The 27937-nt window shown below is 42.5% G+C and overlaps 1 protein-coding gene across 1 annotated transcript in view; it reads right to left on the bottom strand.

Annotated features, from left to right (window-relative positions):
- Positions 1-8363, bottom strand: part of adkb (adenosine kinase b) — a 280913-nt gene extending 272550 nt beyond the window's left edge. Inside the window, exons 1-3 of the mRNA XM_038990637.1 lie at positions 8264-8363; positions 6980-7054; positions 6838-6891 (exon numbers count right to left, since the gene is read on the bottom strand). Of these exons, the coding sequence (XP_038846565.1) occupies positions 6838-6891; positions 6980-7054; positions 8264-8277 (143 nt within the window). The 5' untranslated portion in view covers positions 8278-8363. The remainder of the gene's footprint in view (positions 1-6837; positions 6892-6979; positions 7055-8263) is intronic.
- Between the last annotated feature and the right edge of the window lie 19574 nt (positions 8364-27937).

Consider the following 27937-nt stretch of genomic DNA (forward strand, 5'->3'; position numbering starts at 1 on the left):
GTGGGCCCTTACTGACGATGATTACAAGGTTTCATTCAGTCATCTAACAGACTAATTGAATGTTCTAGCCTAATTAACATAGTGCCTATACATTTTAGTCATAATAGTGAATGTGACTCTACAAAGCCCATTTAACATAAAATAGCATATACTTTTCATGGTTCTCTTATTGTAATATTTTGCAGATTTGAGGTGTTTTATAATGTTGTCATGTTAAATAAAAAAATAAAAATATCTATTATTTTTTAAATAAACTTGCCACCTGCAGGAGAAAGAGGATAGCATAGATATTCTGTTTATCCTGCATGGTACTGTAATGTGACCATGAGGTTCCATTTCCAACCACATGGTGGCAGTGTCATCCAGATAACCCAAAAAAAACTATTGATACATTTCCTTATGCATGTAGTTACATTTAAAAATGTATTTACTCAGACGGTATTAAAACAAGTGCATGAATAGGCTACTAAATGTAACCAACGCTGTTCAATTAATTATATCAAGTAAAACATAAAGTCAAGATGAAACTTAATAAGTACACACTGCCCCATTTTCAAAGCAAAATCTGACTTCATGATCACCACCTTAAAAGAGAACAATGTTAAGATGACAAGATAACTACTGAAACCAAAGCACATCCTGTGCAAGTCTCTCACCAACCATCACCATGCCCTCTCAAAATCACTTCTGAAACAGACTGGAGGTATGCTTAGTACCGTGAGTGAGGAGCATTCTTGCAGCATCATTTGAAACCACATGCAGTCAAATGAACAGGCAATGAGCCTGAGGAGCAGTGGGAACCATTAGAAGAGAAGACTTCCATATATGGAAGACAGACTAATGTGAACAGGCCATGGATGCGTCCGAAATGGCACCCTATATAGTGGGCCCTAGATCAGGGACTATGTAGCCATTGGGATGCATATCCTGAGTCTGGTGGTTAGTCAGTGAATCTGATGGATTATCTGTACCTTATTCATACACTACATTTACTCTGAGGGAGATCCCACCCCCTTTCTTCAACTGTAAATCCTGTATTAGTTTGCACAGTCCAAGGTAATAACGAAGTAGGCCATTGTGATCGTACTAGACTGGAGGACAAGGCAGTCAGGGATCTTTTGTTGCAACATTGATATACCTTTGATGATTAAAACAGCTATAGCGTTGAAAGAGGTCAATGTAGCTGGATCATGTTTGGATTAATGAGCATTTTCACCTGCTGTCCTGACTGAACAGTATCAGAGCTTGTATTCATAAAGCATCTCAGAGTAGAAGCTCAAATATGGAATCAGTTTTGACTTGTAGATTTGAATTACTAAAGATTACATGGACAGGGAGGACAGGACCTATTTGAATACAGTTATCAGACTGGTAGTGGTGAACCATTGGCCAGAAATGACAGAGAGGAGAGTTGATGGCAGAGAAACACAATTACTAGAATGGATATTGCACTGTACTATTGCGGAAGTCTGAAGGGATATACCTGTTCTAGTAATTTTATTTCTATGGCCAGATATGACTGGAAGGGGAGTGAGGACGGCGTACACTGTACCAGAGATGGTTCATCTATAATGTTAACAGGATTATCTAGATAATTGAATTCAGACAGGACTGGAGTTGAGAGCGCCCCAAGTGATATTTGTACCACTAAAGAAATGGAAAAAAGACTAACAGCACTAACCAGTTTGGGTTTGTGAATTTGGAAGTGGCACACAAGGGTAAGCTTTGATAAAGGGGCTTGTTTGCCATATAATGCTAATCACCAAGGTCCGAGGTTAAGGTCCAGTTAGACAACTTGGCATCATGCCAGACTTGTTTGGGTTGCTACAATCAGTGTGGACAAAGGGCTACCAAAAGTAGACCTAAAACTAGGCTAGTCACCACAAGCTAAGTGTGGCAGTACAGTAAACTCTATAACCAAACATGAACTTCATTGGTTCATAATACTAATACTGTCCAACGACCTCAAAAGCATGAACTGGATTTTAACCTTTATTTAAAAGATGAATCAAACTGTCCCCTTTTTACTGTATGCCAGATGGTCCAGCACCATCCTCAGACAACTGCTTTATTTTGGTGTAATTCTAATTTCTGGAAAAGGCTTAAAATGGAACAAGCAAGGAGTTCGGTAGAGCCAAGTACGAGGTAGCGAGATCCTATTGGCACGTTCTATCATTCATTTGCATATTTCCGTAAGGGAACGCCTACTCTGAAGTGCACGCGTGCAATAACTCAATTCACCTTTGCACTCCTAAACAACGCAACTTTTTAAAACTTCGGCAAAGGGTAAAGTCAATAAAAACATAAAAGCTTAGTTTGTAACAGATTTTAGTTTTGGGAACAGAAAACTGTATTTAGATCAAATGTAAAAAAATACATTTTTAAAAAACGATGAGAATTTGCTAAATGTTGGCCAAATCCATCTCGTTCCATCTTCTCCCACTGTCGGCCACTGGGTTTCCATGGAAACGCCAAGCGGATGCTTCACAATTATACATCCGGTGAAATATCTGTCTCATTGTTCCATCTGTGGTGGGCCAGGACAGAGTTAGGGAAACCCTGACTTTACCCTAGGCATTTTGCTGATATCGATCATTACAATAAGCCTATATTAAAGAAATATGAAGTTTGAAATTACATTTGTTTGCTAATATGGGTGATTGTTAATAGGACAATTGATGGCTACAACCATCAAACTAGATCTAGAGTCGGCTTCCTATTTCGCAACAAAGCCTCCTTCAATCATGCTGCCAAACATACCCTCGTAAAACTGACTATCCTACCGATCCTCGACTTTGGCGATGTCATTTACAAAATAGCCCCCAACACTCCACTCAGCAAACTGGATGTCACAGTGCTGTCTGTTTTATCACCAAAGCCCCATATACTATCCACTGTGCCCTGTATGCTCTCGTTGACTGGTCCTCACTACATAACCGTCGCCAAACCCACTGGCTCCAGGTCATCTATAAGTCGTTGCTAGGTAAAGCCCCGCCTTATCACAGCTCACTGGTCACCATAGCAACACCCACCCGTAGCACACGCTCCAGCAGGTATATTGCACTGGTCATCCCCAAAGCCAAGACTTACTTTGGCCGCCTTTCCTTCCAGTTCTCTGCTGCCAATGACTGGAACGAATAAAGAATTATTTATTTTTTTAAAGTCAAATCTCCCTCTCTAACTTTAAGCATCCGCTGTCAGAGCAGCTTACCGATCACTGTACACTGCCATTCTGTAAATAGCACACCCAACTACCTCTTCCCCATATTATTACTAACCCTCTTGCACCCCAATAGCTCTACTTGCACATCTATCACTCAAGTATCAATGCTAAATTGTAATTATTACACCTCTATTCCCTACATTTGCACACACTGTACGTGGATTTTTCTATTGCGTTATTGACTGTACGTTTGTTTATCCCATTGTTTATCCTATGTGTAACACTTGTCGCACTGCTTTGCTTTATCTTGACCAGTTCGCAGTTGTAAATGAGAACAAGTTCAACTGGCCTACCTGGGTAAATAAAATCAAAACTAGTAGTTTTTTTTTTAAAGGATAATTTTAAACTGTTGCACATAAAATGTTTTAAACTTATTTCTATTTATCATTATCGCATCAATATGGACTTTGGTCCATGTCGCCCAGCTCTAATTTCCACAAGTAAATGAGTAGACTGTATGGCAGTTGAGTAAGCTGTAGTGTAGGCTATAACCAAACAGGCACTGAAACTGAGGGATACTTCATACTACTTACCTTACTTATATCAAGTAAATGTACATTATGAAGCATTTTACATCAGCAGTTGTCAAAGTGCTTTCCAGATAACCAGCCTAAAATCGAAAAAGAGCAAGCAATGAAGAGGCAGAAGCACAGTGGCTAGGATAAACTCCTTAGAAGGTAGGAACCTAGGAAGAAAGAGAGGAACCAGGTGACGAGGGGTTATACACTCTATAGTCTACAAAAATAAGGTTTACTAAATAGGTTTCCTCTATACTGAACTACTCCAACAGAGCCGGTCCTGGTGATGTGGAAACGGCGACAGAGAATGCAGCCATTGTTGATGAGGACAGAACAGAACTGCATAGTATCTGTGATGCCAAAGATAACACTATTCTCTTTGTGTCCGATGTTCTGCCTGCTGGGGAGACTGAATTACACTGCTGATAAGGCTGCTTTACAGTAGAAGCACCACACCTGAACTACTGGTCAGTGATCTGGCATGCAATAGAGATGATCTACTGCTCGTGCTAAAGGGTCCATCTAAAATACAAGCATCAAACCGGTTTCACTTGGTAAACATTCACTTCATTATTCCACGGCACGCGTTTAGCCAAATCGCCTTGTTTTCTTATGACGCAGAGAAAAAAAGTCCCCATCCAAAGCAATAGCCTAAAACGTTCCATAATGCAAAGTTTTAGCATGAAGCAAGCAAAAAAAATATATAATAATAATCTTATTACAGTACTACTGTGGATTATTGGTTTCCCCCTTTAGAGATCTCCGGGGAGTACTCTGCCTTCTGCAGCAAGCACATCACATGGTACATGGAAAAACAGGAAATTAAAGGAATTCAGTGACCAAATTTCTTACACAAGCTTTTTGGCTAGAAGTACACTATGCATCTATACAAAAGTGTGGACATCACTTCAAATTAGTGGATTCGGCTATTTCTGCCACACTCGTTGCTGACCGGTGTATAAAATCGAGCACAGGGGTATGCAATCTCCATAGACAAACAGTGACAGTAGAATGGCCTTACTGAAGAGCTCAGTGACTTTCAACGTACAGTAGCGCCGTCATAGGATGCCACCTTTCCAACAAGTCAGTACGTCAAATATCTGCCCTGGTCAACTGTTATTGTGAAGTGGAAACGTCTTGGAGCAACAACGGTTCAGCCGCGAAGTGGTAGGCCACACAAGCGCACAAAACGGGACCACCGAGGGCTGAAATGCGTAAAAATCGTCTGTCCTTGGTTGCAACTCACTACCAAGTGCCTCTGGAAGCAACGTCACCACAAGAACAGTTAGTCGGGAGCTTCATGAAATTAGTTTCCATGGCCGAGCAGCCGCACACAAGCCTCAGATTCCCATGCGCTATACCAGCCGTTGGCTGGAATGGTATAAAGCTTGCCGCCATTGTACTCTGGAGCAGCGGAAACGCCTTCACCATCTGGCATCACGCCTTCACCATCTGGCAGTCCGACGGCCGAATCTGTGTTTGGCAGATGCCAGGAGAATGCTACCTGCCCCAATGAATAGTGACAACTGTAAATATTTGTGGAGGAGGAATAATGGTCTGGGGCTGTTTTCATGGTTCGTGCTAGGCCCCTTAGTTCCAGTGAAAATAAATCTTAACGCTGCAGCATACAATGACATTCTAGACGATTCTGTGCTTCCAACTTTGTGGCAACAGTTTTGGGAAGGCCTTTTCCAGCATGACAATGCTCTTGTGCACAAAGCAAAGTCCATAAAGAAATGATTTCCCGAAATCGGTGTGGAAGAACTTGACTGGCCTGCACAGAGCCCTTACCTCAAACCCATCGAACACCTTTGGGATGAATTGGAATGCAAGCCAGGCCAAATCATTCAACCCCGCTAATGCTCTTGTAGCTGAATGGAAACAAGTACCTGCAGCAATGTCCCAACATCTAGTGGAACACCTAAATGCCACCCCCCCACCACCTCCATATTAAAGCCCATGATTTTGGAAGGAGATGTTCGACGAGCAGGTGTCCACATACTTTTGTCCATACGACCTAGTGTAGGTAGCATAGCTGTATCAAAAACAGACCACAGGCTTGTCATCTGAACTGCTGCAAGAGGGGTGTATTCACTATGAACCAAACAGATGAAACAGGGAGGGACAAATGCTCATTTTCACTGCAAAACATTGTGCTATGGTGTGCACCAATGAATACGACCCAGGCAATGCAGCCTCTGAAGACCCTCCCACTCACCACACCCCATTTAGATTCCTATGGAGTGCTGACTTCAGAATGGAAAGACTACTCATATCAGACCATCCCTAAAATCCAGCTCTACTTTGGGTGTCAACAGAAGACATCGGAGGCTAATATATCCTCCTAACACTATGGTATTTTAAGTGCTGCCTAACCCCAAGGCTGAGGTTATATTGTTGGTGAATTAGCACCTTGTATAATGTAGGGTGGAGAAGGGTTATTTTTGAGGCTGTGTAACCATCAGCTCCTCCAGCAGAATCTATATTTAGACTACACAGATGTTCAGAGACAATCATCCCTCTACAGTCAGTGTCAAAGTTACAACTGCTGCAAAGTGCATGCAAATCAATAGCGCACAGCCTACATTTCAACAATATTACATTATTCAAGTCCTCTAATTCCTTGTCAAAATCCATGAGACATACATTTCCAATAGTCTACCATTTGGCAGCTTGGATGGTGAACTGTAGTAGAATAACGGAGTCAGTGTCGGGGTGCATTCTTGTGCCTAACGGCTGCATCATGGTGAAAGTTGCATGGGTGTGCCATGGCCATGCTTGGGGACCTCCAGATCAAGTGCAGTTGCCCCGTTACGAAAGGCAGATTTATAGACACCCAGGACATGTCCCGAATTGCACCCTATTCCGTATATAGTGCACTACTTTTGACCAGGGCCTATAAAGTCGCATACTAAATAGGGAACAGAGTGACATTTGGGACACACTCCCAGTCAGCTATTTTGAGTACTGCTTATTATGCCAAGATGCTTCTGGAGAAGTATGAATAAACTCTAGTTGACTAAATTTGAGAGTAAAAAGTCAATATTGAAGTGTGTGTGTGTTAAATAGTCGCTGTTTTAGCGGTCCGTTACTCACATGGCTTTGTGCTTGTCCTCCGCCAGTATCTGGTCGTTGGGCTTCAGTCCATACCTATTGAGACGGAAGCAATATTAAAATAAACAGAATTTGATAAGATGCATGGTTAGCTTAGTCTAAAATGGTTATGTTCAAAACTCACTTGTCGAGGAAGTCCTTGTCCACAACAGCCGAGATGTCCAGCAGGGGGTTGCCCATCCCAAATAGAGCATTTTCACTGGAGAGAAAAGATAGAGAAGCATGACTCAGACACTCCAGTCGGCCTCATCCCCACATCTGGTGTGACAAAGTAAATAAAAGTAGTGAAAGTGCTGAAATCCCAGAGTCTTCAGACAATGTTGCCTAAAATGGTGGAACGGCAAATCGCTTAAATCGAAACCATGAACAAGTTCAGTTCCCCACAGGTTGTGACCAGACAAAGATCTAGGGCCTGCCAAGTGAGGCAGTGTGACACCTGTCCCTGTGTTTCTGTGGTGGCTCTGTTACCAGTGGAGCGCATTTGAGGAAGTCCTGTGCTCCTCAGAGTGAAAGGGGTTAAGACAAGTCAAGTCTGTCATCTGAGCTGTTCCCTGTGAGCAACACGTGGGACACATGAGGAATCCTGTACTGAAGAGAGAACACAGGATCTAAGCAGAGGCGAACATATGCATGTCTCACTCTCAAATCATTCTATCAAACTAAACCGTATCCTCTTAACTGTCAGTCTTAATAGAGGAGACCAATGGAAGAGTGCTGATCTAGGATCAGTTTTGCCTTTTAGATAATAATGAATAAGATTACACGGACACGGAGGACCTAATCCTAGATCAGCACTTCTACTCAGACAGAATATGAATGCATGATGCAACTGTGTTGGTTATGAAGAATCGTACTAAACCCCTATGGGTGTTTCAGCACACTACGGGGAGCCTAAACTGTTTATTCCACTGACAACATCATATTTTAGGCACATGCAGCTATCACATAGGCACATGTGGAGCTCGTGTGTCACCTAACTAACAGCTGAAGGCCTGTATAGCAACTTCACCCTATGCATGCATGCACACACACAGAGCAAACCTGAAAAATGCAGGCCAGTGCACATTCCATAATGCATTTAAACTCCATATGGTAATGGGACAATATAGGCAGTAACTGAGGGTACATTTATTTTAATCACACACTTTGAAAGAAATTGTTATATTTGACAAGGTTTCATAGCTTTGACAGGTTCTGGTCACGTTCTACTCTTATGACAAGATAACTGACCCTCAAATCCTGCAGTTTCTTCCAAGTCATTCCCTAACAAGAAATCCATAGGATATAGCCGATCACTATGATGTTTCAGTTATTCCCTTTTGAGCTAACCATTATCACTGGAATAACAGGAGAAACATGACAATATACAAAAATGATTATTTCCTTCCCAGCAATATAACAATCTTACCTTGCAGTAGTCATTGTGTCAGTTTAGGTTGATTATAGCTTTAGCCTAACAAACTGGTGAAGCTACTACTCAATTCCAACCAGCAATAGCAGCGTGCTAATTTCGCAGCAATTTTGACTAAAAACTGGAACCTCCTCGAATACCGTTTCCAAAACGGATTGGCTTGAACTGCACTGGGCGGCGCGATATAATTTTTTTCTAGGTATGTGGTTGGCTGCACACGTCACCTATTTTCAGTCCTTAGCACGTTTGCATAGCTAGTTACTTAAATAAACATTAGCGTTCCCTAACGTGATACTTTGTTGCACATACTGGATAATAGCCGATGTACAACGTATCCATTTTGCATCATGCATGGAAAATGCAGCTGTGGTTAGGGATACAAAGCTTGGACCGTCATGGCCACCATATAAGCATTATGGTGCTCTCTGATGCAATAATTTAAGCACAGCAGCAGAATGACAATTTGTGTAATCTCGTTTCATAAGAGCGCGTGTCAGAACAAGATATTATGCGCCAATATTGTTGCACGTGGAAATTCATTGCATTCTTGCTAGCTACCTGAACCAGTATCGCACAGATCGATACTGCTTTCACTAGCTACCTACCCAGCTCTGTGCTTGTTTACGAAGCATCACTACAAAGCCAAAATTGATCAGCATCTTATACACACCTGAGCATTGAGTTTCTAAATACGGTTAGATAGTTACACTTACCCAAGTACTTGATCTGTCACTCTGCCTTTCTCCATGTTGGCTTCTACAACCGCACTAATCTCTGCAGACACAACGACCGTTTTATTGGACAAAAATCTATCACATGCTGGCTTGCGATATTGCCTGAATTAAAACATGTGTGACTCGCTATTCCAGAGTGAGACAGCTTTGATTTCGATGTATAATCAATAGAAAAATGTAGGTAACTTTAGCTAATACCGAGATCACCTGTACCAACCTGGTCTCAGAGCATTTCGTATTATTTTGTACGTATATCCTAGACGCCCTATTAATACATAAAAATATAACCTCAACCTGTAAAGCTTATTTCTCTCAAATTTGTTTACATCCCTGTTAGTGAGCATTTCTCCTTTGCCAAGGTAATCCAGCCATATTAATCCAGACATATTAGGCACACCTGTTAATTGAAATGTATTCCAGGTGACTACCTCAGCTGGTTGCAATAATGCCAAGAGTGTGCAAAGCTGTCAAGGCAAAGGGTGGCTACTTTGAACAATCTCAAATATAAAATATATTTTGATTTATTTCACACTTTTTTGGTTACTACATGATTCTGTGTGTTATTTCATAGTTTTGATGTCTTCCCTATTATTCTACAATGTAGAAAATAGTCAAAATAAAGAAAAACCTTTGAATGAGTAGGTGTTCCAAAAACGTTTGACCGGTAGTGTATGTACTGTTAGGATTTATGTTTATGCACTATAGGCTGTTAGCAGATTGGTGGAAGGTGAATGATGTTTTGTTGCACACACACACACAATTTAGAGGGGTGTGTGTGAGGGTGGGTAGGGATTGACCACCACAGGCCATAAAAGCTGTGGACAGTCTGGAGAGGGGAGGGGTGCATCTCTCTAGACCAACCAGGATGGTGAAGGGACTGGACAATACCATATTAGGAATTGTTTGAGGGAATAATCGAGGGGGACACAGAATGGAGCTGCTCTACCCAACAACCAGATGTGGAGAAGGAAAACGCCAAGGGGCTTGGACAAGTTTGGGGGCCCACAAAGGAGGAGCAAGAGTATGAACCATGCTAAACCTCTACTATGATAGGCCAACTGGAAGAGTTGAGAATAAACTTGTCATAGTATAAAACTACTATTTTGAGTACATTCCACAGTTCTCTGATCTACCCTGCGCGGAGATCCAGTGAACCCGTATATACGAAAATTGCATTTGCCATTTATCGTTTGAGTTTAATTAAAATACTTAAACTATATTCGGTGACTATGAATCACATTTTGTCCTGATGCCAGATTTGAACTGACGCAAATCTCTTTCAGTACATGTAGGAACTTTGAGGATCTGGGGACCCATGCCAAATCTTTTCAGTCTCCTGTGGGGGAATAGGTGTTGTCGTGTCCTCTTCACGACTGTCTTGGTGTGTGTGGACCATGATAGTTTGTTGGTGATGTGGACACCAAGGAACTTGAAGATCTCAACCTGCTCCACTACAGCCCCGTCGATGAGAATGGGGGCATGCTCGGTCCTCCTTTTCCTGTAGTCCACAATCATCTCCTTTGTCTTAATCACGTTGAGGGAGAGGTTGTTATCCTGGCCTACCACTGTTGTGTCATCTGCAAACTTAAGGATGGTGTTGGAGTCCTGCTTGGCCATGCAATCATGAGTGAACAGGGAGTACAGGAAGGGTCTGAGCATGCACCCCTGAGGGGCCCCCGTGTTGAAGATCAGCGTGTTGCCTACCCTTACCCCTGGGGGTGGCCCGTTAGGAAGTCCAGGATCCAGTTGCAGAGTGGGGTGTGTAATAAATACCATTTAAAATAACACAAGCATATTGCTATTACGTTGTTATAACTAACTTCTTTCAAAACAGGGTGCTTGTGTCTGCATTTCACGAGATACTGAGACACACACACACCCAAGGACAGAGGGCTGGCACAAACCTTTCATAACACTGACAAAACAGGAAAGGCCTTGACCAACAGGGTGCTTGGGTCTGCATTTCACGAGATACTGAGACACACACACACCCAAGGACAGAGGGCTGGCACAAACCTTTCATAAACACTGATAAAACAGGAACATCTACGCACACACAAAATCTCCTCTTTAGGCTGAACATTTTACAGAGACACACAGATATGACAGGAACATCTACGCACACACCTAATCTCCTGTTTTAGCTGAACATTTCTGAAGACAAAGAACTCTACTCAGAGCCAATGGGACAGTGATACTAGCCTGAAGGGGACCTCGCCCAACTCATCAGGACCAATCAGAAGACCAGATCTACCAGACTCAACCTACATTATTTGTTGTATAAAATGTCAAAGCACACAATGTTTCGGGGCTCTGCTCCGACGGTTCCCTATGAGCCAGACAGAACGAGTCCGTGCACGCTATTTCAGATATCTTTACCACTGAATAAACTGCCTTTTATTATACCTTATCCACCCTGTCCAGAGTCTCTACTTAGTCTCAGTTCTCCAGTAAACTTGTGATATCAACAAATTGGTAGCAGAGGATGGTTTTCTTCTCTGAATTCGGTCCATAAAAAGTTGATAGAGAAAAGAGACAAGTGAGAGACGGATCAGAAAGGACGGGTGGCCTGTCCGCAGGAGCAGCCGGGAATCCAGCTCGCCTCAGGAAACTGATCTATAAGGCCTACAAAACAAAGGTAAGCAGAACCTGTTAAATCAAAAATCTGCATATTGTATATTAGGAAAATCCAAATTAAAGATCAGAAGTACTGAGGTTGAGTATGGGTTACTGTTAAATTTATGATAAATGTCTATTGTAAATGTAAAAGTAAACATGTAAAGATATCTGAGATATAGAGAGTCACATAGTCGGGTAGAAGCCGTGAGACTCAGAGTCACATAGTCGGGTAGAAGCCGTGAGACTCTAAAGTAATTAAAAAGAGATTCACATAGTCGGGTAGAAGCCGTGAGAATCCAAATAACTTATAGAGAGTCACATAGTCGGGTAGAAGCCGTGAGACTCAGATTCACATAGTCGGGTAGAAGCCGTGAGAATCTAAGTAAATGTGTGTTGTAAAAAGATTCACATAGTCGGGTAGAAGCCGTGAGAATCCAAGTAATTGTGTTATAATTGTAACTGACTTGATAAAAAGATTCAGATAGTCGGGTTGAGTGAGAATTCCGTGAGAATCCAAGTCTAGAAAAGGTTCCCCAGACTTAACAACATTTGATTGGTTAAAACACTTGGAAGTTACCTAGGGGGAATCAACAAAATAAAATAAAAATACAAGTTCAGATAGTCGGGCAATGGTTGACTTGGCACTTAACTAGATGCACTGTGAAGAACTTAACCTGCGATCAATGTGTTAATGTTGTTACGTAATAAAAATACAAATGTGGAAATGTTAATTTGAATGTTGTGTAAGATTGGCCTTTTCACGAGACTCACTAGTTGATAACTTTTGGGAGGACCGCTGAGTCTTCTTTTGGCCCGTGGTGCAGCCGCCGAGCTGAAAACTGACTTGTATTTTTCCTCTATTGTGATGTTGGTATTTCCATAATTCCTAAAATTGAATTGATAATTATTTTAGAAGCGCTTGAGTTTGTTGATATATTGTTCCAGAAGGGCGATTCTGATACCTTCTGGGAAAATATATAACAACTCGAAAAACTGAAAAACGATAATAACTTTTGCAAAATAATTCCTAAAATTGAATTGATAATTATTTTAGAAGCGCTTGAGTTTGTTAATATATTGTTCCAGAAGGGCGATTCTGATACCTTTTGGGAAAATATATAACAACTCGAAAAACTGAAAAACGATAATAACTTTTGCAAAATAATTCCTAAAATTGAATTGATAATTATTTTAGAAGCGCTTGAGTTTGTTAATATATTGTTCCAGAAGGGCGATTCTGATACCTTTTGGGAAAATATATAACAACTCGAAAAACTGAAAAACGATAATAACTTTTGCAAAATAATTCCTAAAATTGAATTGATAATTATTTTAGAAGCGCTTGAGTTTGTTAATATATTGTTCCAGAAGGGCGATTCTGATACCTTCTGGGAAAATATATAACAACTCGAAAAACTGAAAAACGATAATAACTTTTGCAAAATAATTCCTAAAATTGAATTGATAATTATTTTAGAAGCGCTTGAGTTTGTTAATATATTGTTCCAGAAGGGCGATTCTGATACCTTTTGGGAAAATATATAACAACTCGAAAAACTGAAAAATGATAATAACTTTTGCAAAATAATTCCTAAAATTGAATTGATAATTATTTTAGAAGCGCTTGAGTTTGTTAATATATTGTTCCAGAAGGGCGATTCTGATACCTTTTGGGAAAATATATAACAACTCGAAAAACTGAAAAACGATAATAACTTTTGCAAAATAATTCCTAAAAATGAATTGATAATTATTTTAGGAGCGCTTGAGTTTGTTAGTATATTGTTCCAAAAGGGCGATTCTGATACCTTTTGGGAAGATATATAATAACTCGAAAAACTGATTAACAGTAATAACTGCTAAATAATTCTTTGTGTACGAGTGTGGGGCACCAGAGATAAGTCGGTGTCAGCGCCGAGAATACATTGCTGGTCTCGGCCAGTGACGGGCTAAGTGCACTAAGATAGTCGAACCAGACCCTAATTTTTGCTAATATAGCCATGGCCGCCACTACCGTCCCAAAACTTAAGTTAAATTAATTATTAGACCAAAGAATCATGGGTTGGGGCAGTGCCAACGGCGGGGGAAGATGCTAGGTCGGTCATTAAGTGGCTGCAAACGGAACTCATACCTAGGTATGGTATCCCACGACAAATCCGATCTCAGGGTCTCGTGTAACGCGCCAATCAAACTTTGAAGGCTAAGATAGCCAAGGTATGTGCAGGTTCGAAGTTGACATGGGTTGAAGCCCTGCCTCTGGCGTTGATGGCCATGAGAGCCTCTCCAGGGGCAGGCACCCATCTCTCTCCTCATGAGATAATGACTGGAAGAGTCATGCCTGGTCCACCAAGAGAGGGAGGTCATATGCCCGCTCTTGATGCAAATATGTGAAAAAACTGACGGAACTTTCTGCAGCTCTCTCCAAACAGATTCACAAGGTCCGAGAGGGGGAGCTGACGGGAGATCCGGCACCGCTGAATGTAAAATGGTGACTGGGTGAGGGTTAAAGTCCACAAGAGAAAGTGGCTGGAACCCAGGTGGACTGAACTGTACGAAGTGAAGGAGGTTACTTCACACTCAGTTCAGGTCAAAGGTAAATCAGGCGCACCTTGGCACCACCTCACACATTGCACTCCAGCTCCAATTCCTTCCAGAACACTGACAGAAGTCAGAGCTGATTTGAGCGGCCTAAATTCGATTCCAAATGAAGATACTCCTGACTCAGGTGATGCGGCATCAAACTCCGCCTCCCCTGAAAAAGGAACCTCGCCCAGTTAGAGGGACATTTCTCCCTCCCTGGGCAAGGCTAGGGATATCTGGCCCCTTATTTGTGATATTCCTCCACACACTCATAACTCTTAGAATAGTCTGGGGGTGGAGAGCTATACAGAGAATGGACAGAAGATGGCAGTATTGCAGCACTCAACGGTCTCCCAGCAAACGGGGAGCCTGTTTGAATGCTGGTGACAGAGAAAAAACTTAAAACCAATTCGGAGTAGAGAGAATACATTTAATTTAAATTTAAACTTATTTAGGTTAAATTTACAGACTAATGATATTATTGTTATGGATTGGCTGACATGCGATATAAATTTAGCGAAGTATATGGTAAGTTTACACTTTGGAATGGAGAAAGTTGAGAAGTCGATTTTACTTATACGATAGTTTTGCTGCTAAACTCAGTTGGAGTAACTAGATGTTTTGCCTAGAGGCATGAATAAGACAGTCATTTTTGGTATTATATTGGCTAGTTGTTGCGTTCTGAACACAGGTTGAGCGCTAGTAAACGCATATCTTTATTTGAACTATACTAATCTATTTGATAAAAGTACTAAACCTGTATATTTAACATTTGATAATGATTGGCAAATCCATATATTTAACCACAACTTTGAATTTAGCATTGGGTATTATAGGAGGAACGGGATACAATTTGTACTTTCCCCACCGGGTGTGGCCGTATTGAATTATGCTAGAGAAAATTGGTTGTGTCATTTAGAGGGAAAATGTGTACATTATAGCTTTGAGATACTTTTCAAAAGTTGCTGAAAGTTATTGGTTTTTGTTTAGGTAACACCAGAGAATTCGAACAATAAGTAAACGTATTCTAAACGTGATCTGTTTTCATTATGGGGAACAATGAACGACTCGCAACCTGGTATGGCTGGCAGGGAGTTTTTAAAGGGACAGTACACGTTTATCACAGTTCTGTTACATGAAACATCGGGGAAATTTAAAACGAATGATTTAAGGGTATTATCATAATTATTAGGTTTTGTTTTTGTGGTAAACGTTTGGGTTAAGGGGTTTTCCGTGTTCCCAGAGACAAGATATCTTAAAAGAATACACTCATATTGGAATAGGAGTTTTACTTTCTGAGTTTTATTTAGGCAAGGGACTTTGTTAAGATAAAGGGTTCTTTTGGTATGTCTAGATATGGTATGGAACACGAATGTAGGTGTAACCTTTTGACCTATTTTCATTGCATTTTCCTGTGACTTGATCACTCACGGGGGAATGTAGTGGGGATAATGAATTTGTGGTCATTTGGGATAGATAAAGTCAAAACAGTGAGACACTTAGTTAATATTGCAAAGGAACACATAGTTGTTATTGACTATTATTAGAAAAAGGCAGACAGATGGGTCTACCCCGCACTGTTGAGACTTTGAAGGTTTGAGAGCAGAGTGGGGAGGGGGTACCATGAAATGAGCAAGGTAGGCTGTGAAATAAGATAGGAGAGAAAGGGTTTAACATATATAAGCAGCACAGATACATTTTAAAGTAGATAAGTCACTTGACAGAGAATTGGAAAAGAATAGATATGAATGTACGCCCAAGGGAGAATTGGATATGCGGCGAATGAAAGGGACGTTCCTATATTATAATGTACTAAGTCATTATTTAGAGTAGGTAAGGTTGTTACCTGGCCAGGGCCAGGTATCAAACGGGGGAGGGGTACATTGTGGTCTAGGATAGGATGGGGCCTATTGAATAATAAACTAATTTAAAATAAAAAAAATTCTAGCTAAAAAATAGGCATAGAAGTTAAATATATAATCAGATAGAACAAATGAGAAACTGTTTGTTAACCAAACCTGTATGTCCAAGATTTTATGCATTACAGATGAATTAAAGGAGAAGGTGATTCACCCGACCTGGGGGCATATCGCACTTGGAGGGTGAGACACACTGACACTGCCGAATGATCACAGAGTTAAGGAGAAGAACCGTTACTAATAGAGTTCGGGGATCAACTCCTTAATGAAGAATTCCCTGCCCCCGACCTTTCCTCACTGTGTACGTTCATAGAAGTGAAAGTGTTGCTTGGTCTCTGGCTGATGATGTGTTCTCTGGGAGAGGGTGGGGCTTTACAGGACTGCTTGTAGTCCTGAGCTGTCTGTTTGGGATACGATGGAGATGTTACCATCACAGTACTGCCAGAACCACCACCAGTTCCAACGGACCAGGGTTCAGCCGGCCTCCTCCACCACTTCAAGACCAAGTCCCACGCCATCACCTAAGCTCTACAATCTGGTATAGGTAATAAATGTAAAAGACATCTCAGATAGTGACCAATTGGGGACTGAAACTGGTTATGAGGGAAGGGAGAATATGTGGTTGGCCTACAAAACACTTAATAGAAAGGACTGTGTCGTATGTGGACATGCCAGACCTATTCTGGCTGCTCACCCATTTGCCCTAAGCAGTGGGATAGTTGGATGTGCATATTGGAAAGTTTCTATTATAATAAGCCAAATTCAACCCTGTGTAAAACTCTGAGTCTTGTGTTCCCAGAAGTCCCTCCCCAGAAGGCACCGTGGGGAGTTAAGGCATATGGGGGATATTACAGCTGTATCACTGGTATAGGTAGAGGTATAGACTATGGGAGGTTCCCTACTACTGCCTGCATCACTAATGTCACTATTAACTAGAGGTGTTGCTGATGTATGGTGGATGTGTGGACCTGCCAGGCGGTTGACCCCATTTTGAAAGGAGATTGTCAGGGCACATGTGCTTTGGCCAGTCTGATAAACACCATTGCCTATTATTGAGGTTACAGCTAACCAACTTCTGGGAGCTGCACATGACACAGAGGCTTGGGACCAACCCAGGAGACGGCAGAAACATGACGCTCCTTGGTCCGAGGGTACAGATAACATTCACACCAACCTGTTGGGGGTCCCAATAGGGGTCCCCCACGAATTCCAGACATTAAACAGGAAAGATGGCCTGTGGCATCTGATGCCCATCATTGGCCTAGCTATTGTTGATGCTAAACAAAATGTCTGGATCAATTATATCTACTATAATTAATAATGATTTGTTAAATACACCCACACAGCACTTACAGGGATGGCTGAACAATTGGATGCTACCTCTCAAAACCAGTAGACACAATAGACTAACACTGGACATGATTCTGGCCAACCAGGGAGGTGTATGTAAAATGTTTGGAGAACAGTGTTGCACGTTTGTCCCTAACAATACTAGTCCGGATGGGAGCATTTCAAAAGCTCTGAGTGGGTTGGCAAGGTTATCAGTGGAGATGAAGGGTCTTGCAGGTGTGGAGGAGAGTGGACTGGTCCCTTGGCTGGGTGGTTGGTTTGGTAAGTACACTGCAATGATGATTACTGGATTTCTGACACTAGTTGTTGTTTTTCATTTCTGTGCTGCCTGTATCATGCCTTATTTGAAGAAATCTGTTACAGATGTGGCAAGGGCCTCTGGTATGATGCCGCTGCTTGATGCTCCAGTAGGAGAGGCTGATACGGAATCAAGCTTTCGCAGGAGAGTGTGCCTGACAGAGGAGGACCCTTGGTTTGCTGTAGTTGATGTTGTCGAATGAATAAAAAGTGATGTTTGTCCTCCCTGTTGTGAAGGTTTGAAGTTCCCGGGTGGAGACGAGCCCACCTGGTACAGGTTGTATAGAGGGATGGACCTGAGGGTTTAACATGTTCTCACTTTTTTGGTTACTAATGTGTGATTGGCCACTCCAGGTGTAGCACTTGGAGTGGTCTCCTTTTTGTCCTTACTCATTTACCCATACTTGAGGGGGCTTATTGTTTTCATTATATCCTTATTTTTTCTTTGCTTGCGGCAGACGAACCAGATCTTGCTCTACTATTGTCACGTCTCTGGTGAGACGTGAAGAGGGGGAATTAAAACTTTATCTTCTGATAAAGTTTACCCTATTCTGCCATTTATAGCTTTTGTCACGTCTCTTGTGAGACGTGAAGAGGGGGAATCAAAACTTTATCTTCTGATAAAGTTTACTCTAATTTTGCCATTTATAGCTTTTGTCCTAGCTTTTGTCACGTCTCTTATGAGACGTGAAGAGGGGGATTTGTAATAAATACCATTTAAAATAACACAAGCATATTGCTATTACGTTGTTATAACTAACTTCTTTCAAAACAGGGTGCTTGTGTCTGCATTTCACGAGATACTGAGACACACACACACACCCAAGGACAGAGGGCTGGCACAAACCTTTCATAACACTGATAAAACAGGAAAGGCCTTGACCAACAGGGTGCTTGGGTCTGCATTTCACGAGATACTGAGACACACACACACCCAAGGACAGAGGGCTGGCACAAACCTTTCATAAACACTGATAAAACAGGAACATCTACGCACACACAAAATCTCCTCTTTAGGCTGAACATTTTACAGAGACACACAGATATGACAGGAACATCTACGCACACACCTAATCTCCTGTTTTAGCTGAACATTTCTGAAGACAAAAAACTCTACTCAGAGCCAATGGGACAGTGATACTAGCCTGAAGGGGACCTCGCCCAACTCATCAGGACCAATCAGAAGACCAGATCTACCAGACTCAACCTACATTATTTGTTGTATAAAATGTCAAAGCACACAATGTTTCGGGGCTCTGCTCCGACGGTTCCCTATGAGCCAGACAGAACGAGTCCGTGCACGCTATTTCAGATATCTTTACCACTGAATAAACTGCCTTTTATTATACCTTATCCACCCTGTCCAGAGTCTCTACTTAGTCTCAGTTCTCCAGTAAACTTGTGATATCAACAGGTGTTTAGTCCCAGGGTCCTTAGCTTAGTGATGAGCTTTGATGGCACTATGTTGTTGAACGCTGAGCTGTAGTCAAGTTGAAAATATCAGTGAAGACACTTGCCAGTTGGTCAATGCATGCTCGGAGTACACGTCCAAGTAATCCATCTGGCCCTGCGGCCTTGTGAATGTTGACTTGTTTAAAGTTTTTACTCACATCGGCTACGGAGTGGGTGATCACACAGTCGTCCGGAACAGCTGATGCTCTCATGCATGCTTGTGTTGCTTGCATAGAAGTTATTTAGCTCGTCTGGTAGGCTTGTGTCACTGGTCAGCTTGCGGCTGTGCTTCCCTTTGAAGTCCGTAATAGTTTTTAAGCCCTGCCTGTGTAGTACAATAGTTTACAAGCCCTGCCTGTGTAGTGCAAGTGGAGCCTGTGTAGTACAATTCAATCTTAGTCCTGTATTGATGCTTTGCCTGTTTGATGGTTTGTTAGAGGGCATAGCAGGATTTCTTATAAGTGTCCGGGTTAGAGTCCCACTCCTTGAATGCGGCAGCTCTACCCTTTAGCTCAGTGCGGATGTTGCCTGTAATCCATGGCATCTGGTTGGGGTATGTACGGTCACTGTGGGGACGACGTCGTTGATGCACTTATTGATGAAGCCAGTGACTGATGTGGGATTTGTGAGATTTGTTTATGACAGTTTGCGGTGGAACACATGAACATGCACCGAATCCAGGTGAAAGCTATGATTCCTTATTCATGCCACTTGTTAAATCCACTTCAATCAGTGTAGATCAGGCGTCCCCAACAGGTCGATCGCATGCTACCAGTAGATCTCAGGCCACCTATGAGAAAGTAGCTCGAAAGTAAATTTTCAATTTTCACGTGTTCCACCGCAAACTGTCATAAACATATCTCACAAGTATCAGACACCGCAAGCTCCCATCTACTATCTAATCCATTCAGAATTGACATTATCCCAGCCCTGTCTAGCCACTATTGGCTTAAAAAGCCAAACTTAACACTATACCTGTCAATTCATTTCCAGAAATATTCCCTGCCTGTCTGTGTGGTGCGCATGTTTGTCTATAATCATGATAACCATCTTGTGGGTTGACAGAAATATTTTCCCCAATACCTTCTCAATTAAATGTTAACTGCAAAGTAGTCTTACCTGGCAGAAGTATGTCATGAGTAAGTATATCATTTGTATCTATTATTTGCAAACTTTGCCATGAAATGAGCAGCAGCAGTACACAGTTGCAACTTTTGCTTGGGACAATAAAAGGCTACTGTTGATAATTCGTTTTACTTGAGACAGGAGACCAAGTGGAGACATAGGACGAGGTGGATAATTTTATAATAAGGCAGGTTTATTCAAGTGTAAAAATATTATGCAAAGCGTGCAGCACGGCTCTTTCTATCTGATCCGTATGGGGTCGTCAGGAAAAGGGAGAGTTTCCACAGTTGTACAGTTTTATATATAGACAACAAGCAAAGTAGGTTGATCTGCGAGTCTGGCCTTCCGATTGGTCGATCTGGGTCTTGGGTAGTCCTGTACAGGCCTGGTGTCCACGTTCCATTGGTTCCTGAGGTAGTTCTTTGTCTGGAGCTCCAACCCTGAGTTGTGTGTGTCTGAGTGATTGTCATGGGGGAGGGGAGTTGTGGGTGTCGTGCATGTGTCCAATGAGTCCAGCATATGTCCAATATAAAAGGGAGTGTGTATATTGTGTCAACCATAGCTAATGTTGAGAAGTTGTTAAAACAAGTTACCAATATCTAATACAATTCCTTACAAATCCCCCTCTTCACGTCTCACAAGAGACGTGACATAAAGTATATAAAAAGACAAAACTAAAGGATAAAATTTGTCAGAAGACAAATTTTTGATTCCCTCTCTTCACGTCTCACAAGAGACGTGACATAAAAGTATATAAAAAGACAAAGCTAAGGGATAAAATTTGTCAGAAGACAAATTTTTTAATTCCCTCTCTTCACGTCTCACAAGAGACGTGACATAAAAGTATCTTAGTCCTCAAATAGATAGACAGGTCCAGCTTCCCCATCCTCAAGCAATGGGAACATTTGGGCCCTTTCCTGATTAGGGTCTATGGCTGCAGTTATAACACGGCTAGCAAGCGTGCGCGCACATGGAATGCAACAGCATCCACAAAGTACAAGAATGGCCGCAAAAACAGAAATTGATACTAGGATGGAGGAAACCAGCGTCTTATATTTACCAAAAGCATCCATCCATGAGTCCCACATAGTAGTGTCCACTCCAGAATGCTGTTTCATCTTACCATTAAGGGTACGAAGTCCCTCCAATGCTACAGTCAGACTCCCATCCGTAGCTGTGTTATTGGGAATGAAAGTACAACACTGTTCACCAAACATTTGCACAGACCCCCCCCCCGTTCAGCCAATAACATATCAACCGCGATTCTATTTTGAAATGCCATCAGGGACGTAGCTGCCAATTGTCCATGGACCGCCTCGAAGCCTTGTTGAGTCCAATTGCCCAGTTTCTGGACATTAAAATGAATGTAGTTAATTCTGTCCACATTTTTATTAACTGTTCACCACCAACAGACAGAAGATTCAAACCCAGCTTTCACTTGGTCCACCAGTTTATATTCATCTGGCACCCCCTAGGGACACCAATAGCATCAATGTAAGTTGAGTCGTAAATGAGCAAGGACCAAAAAGGAGACCACTCCAATAACTACTCCTGGAGTGGCCAACCACACATTAGTAAACCAAAAAACGAGAATATGTTAAACCCTCCGGTCCATCCCTCTATACAACCTGTACCAGGTGGGCTCGTCGCCACCCGGGAACTTCAAACCTTCACCACAGGGAGGACAAACATCACTTTTTATTCATTCAACAACATCATCTACAGCAAACCAAGGGTCCTCCTCTGTCAGTCCACTCTCCTGCGGAAGCTCGTTTTCGTATCAGCCTCTCCAACTGGAGCATCAAGCAGCGGCATCATACCAGAGGCCCCTTACACATCTGTAACAAACTTCTTCAAACAAGGTACGATACAGGCTACACAGAAATGAAAAACAACAACTAGTGTCAGAAATCCAGTAATCATCATTGCAGTGTACTTACCAAAACAACCACCCAGCCAGGGGAACAGTCCACTCTCCTCCACACCTGCAAGACCCTTCATCTCCACTGATAACCTTGCCAACCCACTCAGAGCTTTTGAAATGCTCCCATCCGGACTAGTATTGTTAGGAACAAACGTGCAACACTGTTACACCTCCCTTGTTGGCCAGACTTATGTCCAGTGTTAGTCTATTGTGTCTACTGGTTTGTGAGGTAGCATCCAATTGTTCAGCCATCCCTGTAAGTCCTGTGTGGGTGTGTTTGACAAATCATCATTAATTATAGTAGATATAATTGATCCAGACCTTTTGTTTTAGCATCAACAATAGCTGGGCCAATGATGGGCATCAGATGCCACAGGCCATCATTCCTGGTTAATGTCTGGAATTCGTGGGGGACCCCTATTGGGACCCCCAACAGGTTGGTGTGCATGTTATCTGTACCCTCGGACCAAGGAGCGTCACGTTTCTGCCGTCTCCTGGGTTGGTCCCAAGCCTCTGTGTCCTGTGTAGCTCCCAGAAGTTGATTAGCTATAATAATAGGCAATGGTGGTATCAGACTGGCCAAAGCACATGAGCAACGACAATTTCCTTTCAAAAATAGGGTCAACCGCCTGGCAGGTCCACACATCCACCATACATCAGCAACACCTCTAGTTAATAGTGGTATTAGTGATGCAGGTAGTAGCAGGGAGCCTTCCATAGTCTATACCTCTACCTGTACCAGTGATACAGCTGTTATGTCCCCCATATGCCTTAACTCCCCACGGTACCTTCTGGGGAGGGACCACTGGGAACACAAGACTCAGAGTCTTACACAGGGTTGAATTTGGCTTGAACTTTTCCAATATGCACATCCAACCTTCCCCATTACTTAGGACAAATGGGTGAGCAGCCAGAATAGGTCTGGCATGTCCACATACGACACAGTCCTTTCTATTAAGTGTTTTGTAGGCCAACCACATATTCTCCCTTTCCTCATAACCAGTTTCAGTCCCCAAATGTTCACTATCTGAGATGTCTTTTATATTTATTATCTGTACCAGATTGGAGAGCTTAGGTGATGGCGTGGGACTTGGTCTTGAAGTGGTGGAGGAGACCGGCTGAACCCTGGTCCGTTGGAACTGGTGGTGGTTCTGGCAGCACCGCGATGGTAACATCCCCATCGTATCCTGATCAAACAGCTCAGGACTACAAGCAGTCCTGTAAAACCCCACCCTCTCCCAGAGAACACATCATCAGCCAGAGATCAAGCAACACTTTCACTTCTATGAACGTACACAGGGTTGAGAGGTCAGGGTCAGGGATTCTTCATTAAGGAGTTGATCCCCGAGCTCTATTAGCAACGGTTCTTCTCCTTAACTCTGTGATCATTCGGCAGTGTCAGTGTGTCTCACCCTCCAAGTGCGATATGCCCCCAGGTCGAGTGATTCACCTTCTCCCTTGATTCACCTGCAATGTATAAACTCTTGGACATACAGGTTTGGTTAACAAACAGTTCCTCATTTGTTCTTTCTGATTATATATTTAACTTCTATGCCTAATTTTTTAGCTATAAATGTTTAATTTTAAATAAGTTTATTATCCAATGGGCCCCATCCTTTCCCAGTCCACAATGTACCCTCCTTCGTTTGATACCTGGCTCTGGCCAGGTATCAACCTTACCTACTCTAAATAATAACCTTGTACATCATATTATAGGAACGTCCCTTCTATTCCCCGCATATCCAATTCTCCCCTGGGCGCACATCCATATCTATTCTTTTCCAATTCTCTGTCAAGTGACCTATCTACTTTGAAATGTATCTGTGCTGCTTATATATGTTAACCCATTTCCCTCCTATCTTATTTCACAGCCCACCTTGCTCATTTCCTGGTCCACCCTCCCCACTCTGCTCTCAAACCTTCAAGGTCTCAACAGTGCGGGGTAGACCCATCTGTCTGCCTTTTTCTATGTGTTCCTTTACAATATTAACTAAGTGTCTCACTGTTTTGACTTTATCTGCATGGATTTAAAAATAACAACAGGTCTTATAGTGTCAATCTTTAAAGTCCTAACATAACCTTAATTAACCTATCTTTATCTTCTAATGGCCAATACAAATGCTTACCTTATGGTCAAGAGTTATAAACTCTATTATAATCAATTTACCTCAAAACTAGTATCCCAAATGACACAATCTCATTATTCTCACCACATTTCCCCGCGAGTGATCAAGTCGCCGGAAAATGCAATGGAAACAGAAAACAGGTCAAAATGTTACACCTACATTCGTGTTCCATATCTAAACATACCAAAAGAACCCTTTATCTTCTCAAAGTCCCTTGCCTAAATAAAACTCAGAAAGTAAAACTCCTATTCCCATATGAGTGTATTCTTTTAAGATATCTTATCTCTGGGTACACGGAAACCCTTAACCTTAATGTTTACTCCAAAAAACAAAATTATGTCACCAGCATTCAACCAGTCGGCTGGGAGACCATTGGGTGCTGCAATACTGCCATCTTCTGTCCATTCTCTGCACAGCTCTCCACCCACTCTTATTCAACCTTCTCAATTTGAGCCATTTTAGTTTCTTATTTTAACTATTGTTTTCTAAAAATTTTTTTTTTTTTTAATTTTTTAATCTATTATTACCTAGTTAGACTAGAGTGTCCGTGACATACATCCATGGGGATCCGGTTATAGTTATTCTATTAACCATGTGAAAGTGCCCAGGGACACCCCAAATATCAGTAGGAATATCACAAATAAGGGGCCAGATATCCCTAGCCTTGCCCAGGGAGGGAGAAATATCCCTCTAACTGGGCGAGGTTCCTTTATCAGGGGAGGCGGAGTTTGATTCCGCATCACCTGAGTCAGGAATGTCTTCCTTTGGAATCGAATTTAAGCTGTTTAAATCAGCTCTGACTTCTGTCAGTGTTCTAGAAGGGATTGGGGCTGGAGTGCAATGTGTGAGGTGGTGCCAAGGTGCGCCTGATTTACCTTTGACCTGGACTGAGTGTGAAGTAACCTCCCCCACTTCGTACAGTCCAGTCCACCTGGGTTCTAGCCACTTTCTCTTGTGGACATTAACCCCACCCAGTCACCAATTTTTTACCTTCCTTGTGCCAGATCTCCCTTCTGCTTCCCCGTTGGACCTTGTGAATCTGTGTGGAGAGAGCTGCAGAAAGTTCCGTCAATTATCAAACATTACAATTTGTTGTACATCAAGGGCGGGCATATGACCTCCCTTCCTTGGTGAACCCAGCATGACTCCTCCAGCCATTGTCTCATGAGGAGAGAGATGGGTGCCTGCACCTGGAGAGGCTATCATGGCCAGCAACGCCAGGGGCAGGACTTTAACCCAAATCAACTTCAAACCTGCACATACATTTGATTGGCGCGTTCCACGAGACTTATGAGATTGTGGCCTGTACACTAACCCCATCATTAAACAACATCCATTAATCAGTTGACATTTACACATCCGACCCTATTGGTACATGGAGCGTTTGTCATTAAACAATACACATGAGTTCGGTTTGCAGCCACCTAATGACCTATTTTGCATCCTCCCCTGCTGTTGGTATTGCCTCAACCCATTTAGAGAACCTGTCTACCATAACTAACAGGTACCTTTTTTCCATTTGTCACATTGTCTTTCCCCATATCTGTGTGTGTTGGTGAGTGGTTCGTTCCCCAGGTCAGGTCTCCGTTTCAGTTCCTGTGCAGCTCTTTCTGCACAGGAGTGGGGTAGACCTTCAGCATTGAGTGCGTCTGCCATGTTTTTGTCAGTGTTGACAAATGTGATGTGTGATTGTGTGCATTTATTCTGGATTTCCGTTTTCCTTTCAGCGCTGAACGTGAATTCTTTGCTCATCAGATATGCTGCAACCCCATGGTGGGTGTGGATTTCCAATGGATGGCACATTATCATGTGGGCTGTTTTTCCAATAGCTTTTGCCACTGCAGCCACATACCTGGAGCATGTGGTTTGTCCTTCTTCAATGTAGTCCAGTTTGGAGGAGTGATACCTCAACACTCTTCTCTCCCCCTCTAGGTTCTGGAAAAGGATGGATGATGTAAATCCTTCTTTTTCAGAAACATCCAGATGGAACTTGTTTTTTTTCAGGTGCTGTTAGGGCTACTGCCACTTAGAGATCTGTTTTCAAGAGTGCAAAAGCCTTTGATGCTTCAGTAGTCCAGGTCAATGATGAGTGTAGGTTAGTGGTGAGCAGCTTCAGGGCCATGGGGCATATTCGTCAGCCATGCCCTGAAAAGGGGGAGGTGATTGCTGATTCGGGTCTGGATTGGGGTGATTGTATGCGGGTTGAAGGGCCGCACGTGGTTGATACATCATTGGCCTGACTCCCCCTTGGTCTAGGGGCGTATCCTCGTCCCCTTTTGGCCAGAAACTGGCTTTGGGCCGGGGTTATTGGGTGCGGACACTGTCGCACCATATGCCCAGCTTGTTTACAATTATGACAGCTTCCATAAGATCCAGAGTACCTCTGGGGCTGTCCCCATGTGGGTGAATAGTTTGATTGTGGTAGTGGGTAGTAGGGTTGTAGTGGTGGTTCCGACGAAGGGTATGGCTGAAGCGGGTAGGCATACGGCAGTTGGAATGGCTGCTCCTGGGGTGGGTGTATAGGTGGTCCCTGCTGGGTGAAGATGGGTAGTTGTTGTTGCTGTATCATTCGGGAAACAGTTTTTTTAATGATTTGTGAGATTTCTTGTTGGTCTTCAGCCACCATCTGTTTCTTGGGTTTCTCTCCTTTCTGGGCCTCTTTCAATTGTAGTTTCAAAAGTTGTACCTGTAGGGACTGGATTTGTGTTTCAGCCCCTCCCTTACCCTTATTGTATTGGGTAATGTGGTGATGCACATGGGAGTTGAACTGAGCCTGGGGAATTGCCATTAACCCCACAGTGCCCCTGAGATGGGTTGGGGCCGATGGGGCTGCTGTGGTGGTAGGTGGGGCGTCATTATTGTTGGGCCTGCCCTCTTTGGTGTCAGTTGGTGCTCCAGTGACCACTCCCATCATATCAGGTTTCCGGTAAGGGAGAGCTTTTCTAATTTCCTCAATTGCCCATAATCCTATTTTCATCTCAGCCTCTGCCTTCTCCCTCTGCTTTGTCCCTTCTTTTTTAAATAAGTGACTCTTATTCTTATCAACTTCACATTCTATCCCTTGCTTCACTGCTTCCTCCAATTCTTTCTCCATAATGAGGAGTTGCCCTTTTGATGGGGCGACTCCACTAAGGAAGCCTGCTTGAATCCATCTCAGCCTCACTTCTTCCCAAACTCTTTTAACGGGTTTGTAGTGTAATTTCCCGCCTGCTCTGTCTTTCATTCTCTGATCTAAATATTCGTTGAATTTGTGTTTGGGGACGATAGTCGTGGTCATTTTGTCGTTGAGCTATGTCTGGGTCTATTATTATCTTGGTGCACTTAGCCCATCACTGGCCAAAACTAACAATGTATCTCTGGTGCTGACACAGTCTTATCTCTGGTGTCTGTCTCCCCCTTGTGTACAAAGAATGTTATTGCTTTATGTTTGGCGAATTAATTAAATACTTTCCCAAAGTATTTCGGCAATATCCTTTTGGAACACTCTACTAGTATTATCTAGCGCTTCTATTTTAAATATAATAATAATTTTAGGAACTATTTTC

This window comes from Salvelinus namaycush, chromosome 4, assembly GCF_016432855.1.
Source record: "Salvelinus namaycush isolate Seneca chromosome 4, SaNama_1.0, whole genome shotgun sequence".
In the NCBI taxonomy this organism is placed as follows: Eukaryota; Metazoa; Chordata; class Actinopteri; order Salmoniformes; family Salmonidae; genus Salvelinus; species Salvelinus namaycush.